General features: G+C 32.2%; 1 protein-coding gene across 1 annotated transcript in view; it reads right to left on the reverse strand.

Annotated features, from left to right (window-relative positions):
• The window catches only part of LOC117106082, a 5,113-nt gene extending 1,778 nt beyond the window's left edge, over positions 1-3,335 (reverse strand). Inside the window, exons 1-3 of the mRNA XM_033247420.1 lie at positions 3,238-3,335; positions 1,064-1,403; positions 134-316 (exon numbers count right to left, since the gene is read on the reverse strand). Of these exons, the coding sequence (XP_033103311.1) occupies positions 134-316; positions 1,064-1,398 (518 nt within the window). The 5' untranslated portion in view covers positions 1,399-1,403; positions 3,238-3,335. The remainder of the gene's footprint in view (positions 1-133; positions 317-1,063; positions 1,404-3,237) is intronic.
• Between the last annotated feature and the right edge of the window lie 1,012 nt (positions 3,336-4,347).

Consider the following 4,347-nt stretch of genomic DNA (forward strand, 5'->3'; position numbering starts at 1 on the left):
TAAAATACAATTTGTAAAGTTAATTTGGGTAAAAAAGTACGGGACATAAAAATTGATAGGAATAGCATTGAAAAATATGGTTAACAATCATTCCTAAAATAAATGATTATATTATATAATTGACAGTACTTACTATGTATATTTTGTAACTTCATTATAGATGGCATCTGTCACCTGTGAGCGATCAGCCCTGCTTAATTGTTCACCACTTTCCAGTTTCTGGACCACTCCTGCTCGTAAAGCATATGCAGGGAATATAAACTTGGTTGGCCAAGGACGGGGTAATCGAGTGGTTGTTGCTGTAGATAAATTACAACTTGAAGGAAAAAAAATGCATAAAACTTCAAATTCTGGTTTTAATAGAATCGAGTTAAAGTACTAAATACGACATAAGATAGTCCAAGAATACAAACACATTTATGGAGCACGGTTTAAGCTGCCACTAGCCAAATAGCATTTGTATTTTTTTGTAGTTTTTACATAGAATGATTTCGATAGATTTTTGCTCATCAAACTTCAATTTGGCTATATAAATTTAAATCTCAATTTGCTAAAAAACATTTTCTTCCAGCTTAATAACTGATGGGGTATCATACTCCCTCGTGTGAGAGCACACAGAGAACAATTCTTTATATACAAATGAAACATGTTAATTTAATGAGGAATTAAACTGGTCTGTAATTTACAGTACAGTATGCAACTTATTTAATATATTGAACCCTGGAGGGAATAATTTCACTGGTATAGCGTAGCAATTTGCTACAAAAAAAAAAATTAAAAATTTATTAAATTAAAAAATACACAATTTTAGACTTGGATAGCATATTTTTATCACATTAAAGACCAATTACCATATATTCAACAAAAAACGGAGGATTATAAGATGGATTATGCAAGGCTGAGGTGGGCAGGACCACCCACCTTCGGAATACCATAGTACCTGTATTGCTAATCAAAATCATGAAATAAAATTTTTCTCTCTGGTATTAATGATTTCCATTTTTAAAACTTGGAAAAGTGATACAGCTTTAGAAATGGGGTCACATTACTATTAGTAACTTACTTTTCTACTGCAATTTCAGTATTGATATGTTGTCCAGTCACTTTACGTACATTATCGGCAGATTCTGCTGGAACATCAGGAATTTCACTGTCAGACGATTCTCTAACAACAGCCTCAACTTTCAACTTCATCATATTTTGCAAAGATGAATTTAGTTCTAGGTTCACCCAGTCTTCAAAGTCTTTCTCATAATATTGAAGTGTAATTTCATTTCTCTTTTGTATGTTGAATTTTTCATAAATGATTTCGGTTATATCAGAGACTATTCCAGTGTCAGCTTGTAATTCGATAACATGTTTTGCCAGCTTATACGTGACATGAAATCTAAGAACCATTTCTGAAATTGACCACACTTATTTAAATAAATTAATACAATGATCATATTTATACCAAATATATTTCAGTCATATTGACATGAAATTTAAAAAAAAGCCTATTCTTGAAACAATTACTATTTTCCACTAATCTAAAAACTACAATAACAGCACTACATGAAGATGAATTTTCCTGCAAGCAAGAAATAGATCATACAGATATCTTGTGCCTAAGTATTACTATTTTGTTATCAGTTCCCCCATCTTTAGGTAGAGTATAGATATCAAGAGGATGATAGTCAATAGCATCAGTAGGTTTTATTAACTTAAATGCGTTGAGGTGTTTTACAACATATCCATGATAATGAACATTGAAGTACAAAGTGCTGAGATATGTCTGTCTCTTATACACATCTACCATTCTAATTCTATTTTTAGGTTTTGAGAGTTTTCTTCTGTTGAATTAATTGAAGGTGCATAGTATTTTCTTTAGCATTTCCATTACAAAGTTTACATATACCTGAATTTTCCGACGACCATAATTGTTTTCTGCCTTCAAGGTTTAATGAGTTGGAGCGTTCTTTAAATTTTAGGCAACTTCTTTAAAATATTTTTTATCAAGAAGATACGGTTCGAGTTCTGGTTTGTCTTTGTATATTGTATAATGTATCAATGGTGATTTGGATTGTGCTCTCTTTTGCCATTCATTATTATCGTTCTTTCTGTTTTGATCTTTAAATTTACACATCCAATTATTAGATGGTTCTGTATATATATTTTTCCATGTTACACTTATATAGAATTTATTTATTTTATTAAGCCATTCCTATTTTAATTTACTTTCCACAAATTTTATTGCATTATAAAGAGTTTTTGGCCATCTAATCATCCATGTTCCCCAAGCGATTAATTAAAGGGTGTTTTATCTGTCGATTCCACAGATTGCCATTCTAGATCACCGTATAGCGCCTGTCTCTTATACACATCTTTTTCTAGAAGTCCACTCGTTAAATTAGTATATAGGCCTATAGTATAGAGAATTTTGTCTGTCAATCTCAGATATCCAAATTTTAGGAAATTACGTTTTATGCATGCACCGACATGAGAACTTTAACCTAATAACTTTGATATGTAGGCCTATATATTTTGTGTTGTTTGTTGAATAGACTTCTTTAATAATAATATTACCTGTCTCTTATACACATCTAGATGTGTATAAGAGACAGCTTTTGAATATGTATTGATAGGAGTAAAGTATAACTAGCTATAGTTATTAATGTGAAGATTTCGAGAGGCAATTGAGGGCGCTTTTTAAAATGGCCGCCAAAATTAAAGAACAATTTAACAGCAGCTTCAATACCCTAAATATTTTTTTTTTAAATTTACAAAACATGAATGTAATAACTGCTGTTGACTGTTTAAACCCGAAGTAACATATTTTAGGGTGGTAAGCTAACTTACTTTTGGAAATGTAAGTACCTGTCTCTTATACACATCTAGATGTGTATAAGAGACAGCGTATATATGGTGTTTTCTGCACACTTTCCTTGAAATGACTGGATAAATTTCTACTCCTGAGTGTTCTAAAAATATTCAGGGTTCGTATAACTTTCCGCTTTTAGCCGATCCGCTGCCACCATGTTGATTTAGACACGATTATAAATGAAACTCATGCAACGCAATGCTGCCATACTTTGTATTTTTATTCCAGTGACCTGTGACCTCAGTCTCGTACAATAACTTTTGTACAGTGAATATGAATATCATAACAGGCCTAACCTACAGTTATCTGATGACTTTCAAACATATTATTGGTACAAATATGATCATATAAAGTAGTAAAATAATGTTTACCTGTTGTTAGTTAAAAGGCCGTTTTAAATGAAAATGCTAGCTAGCTGACAGTCCGGAGATGAAAAGAGCGGGAAAAAAATACGGTTGCACATGCGCACGTTATTCATGATAACTTGTCATCTGAAGTACTAACTTGTCAGTGTGGCGTTCTAATTTGAAAGCATTCGCTCGAAATGGTCTTCTGAGACACGCCCATCTTTGGGAGTACTTTTTGAAATAGGATTGCTTTTCAATGAAACCACGGCAGTCGGATCTCTCGCAGTTCTATACTCTTTGTTTCTGTGTTTGCATTTGAACTCGTAATTTTCAGAATGAATCGGCAGTTTTTACGAATGAAAGAAAACACGGGAAGAAAATAGTTAAAATATTTTTATTTATTTATTTACACTTCTAGTGAGAACATATTCGAATATCACATACTGTAATATTACCAAATTCCATGAATTTTAATTATTGTCCCATATTTTCCCTGACTTTCAAGGCCTGGAAAACATGATATTAAAATTCCATGACTTTCCAGGTTTTCCATGACCCGTACGAACCCTGGTCAAAGTGCGGCGGATCACCTAACTCGTCCTCAGTGATGAGCTCAAATCTAGTTTTATTATTTTTTGTAGAAAAGAATAGACCACCATTGTATAATTCCTTGTTTAAGAGGGTAGGCCAATATTGTATAATTTCATGTAGTTAAGAGTAGAGTAAGTAGTAGTTAGGGATTTATTTGCATTTCCCGTTTAAAACATCTTTCTGCAATGTTTGTGAAACGGCTTTCTAGGTTTAAATCAAAATTTAACTGTGATATATTATTTTCACGTTTTCTTAACATAACCCTGTTGACTGCCTGTACCCCAGCGCCAGTGGTTAAGCTGCCTTCCATTACATTGCATTTCTTCCTCCCATGCATGTCCTGATAATTGGCAGACCCCCCAATATCAGTGGACAATATCTTGTTAATATAGTATATATCTTGTTATTCATTATCTTTTCATTTGATATTCTGATATTGTGTTTAAAAGAAAAATATTGTGTTATAATCGTAAAGAAAAAAAAACAGTAAATTGAATAATCTGTTAAGGTACATTTATTGGCGTATTCATAATTTTTAAAAGGTATTAT

Source organism: Anneissia japonica, unplaced genomic scaffold (genome assembly GCF_011630105.1).
Source record: "Anneissia japonica isolate Jap-2015-1 unplaced genomic scaffold, ASM1163010v1 scaffold287879_len466271_cov187, whole genome shotgun sequence".
NCBI lineage: Eukaryota > Metazoa > Echinodermata > Crinoidea > Comatulida > Comatulidae > Anneissia > Anneissia japonica.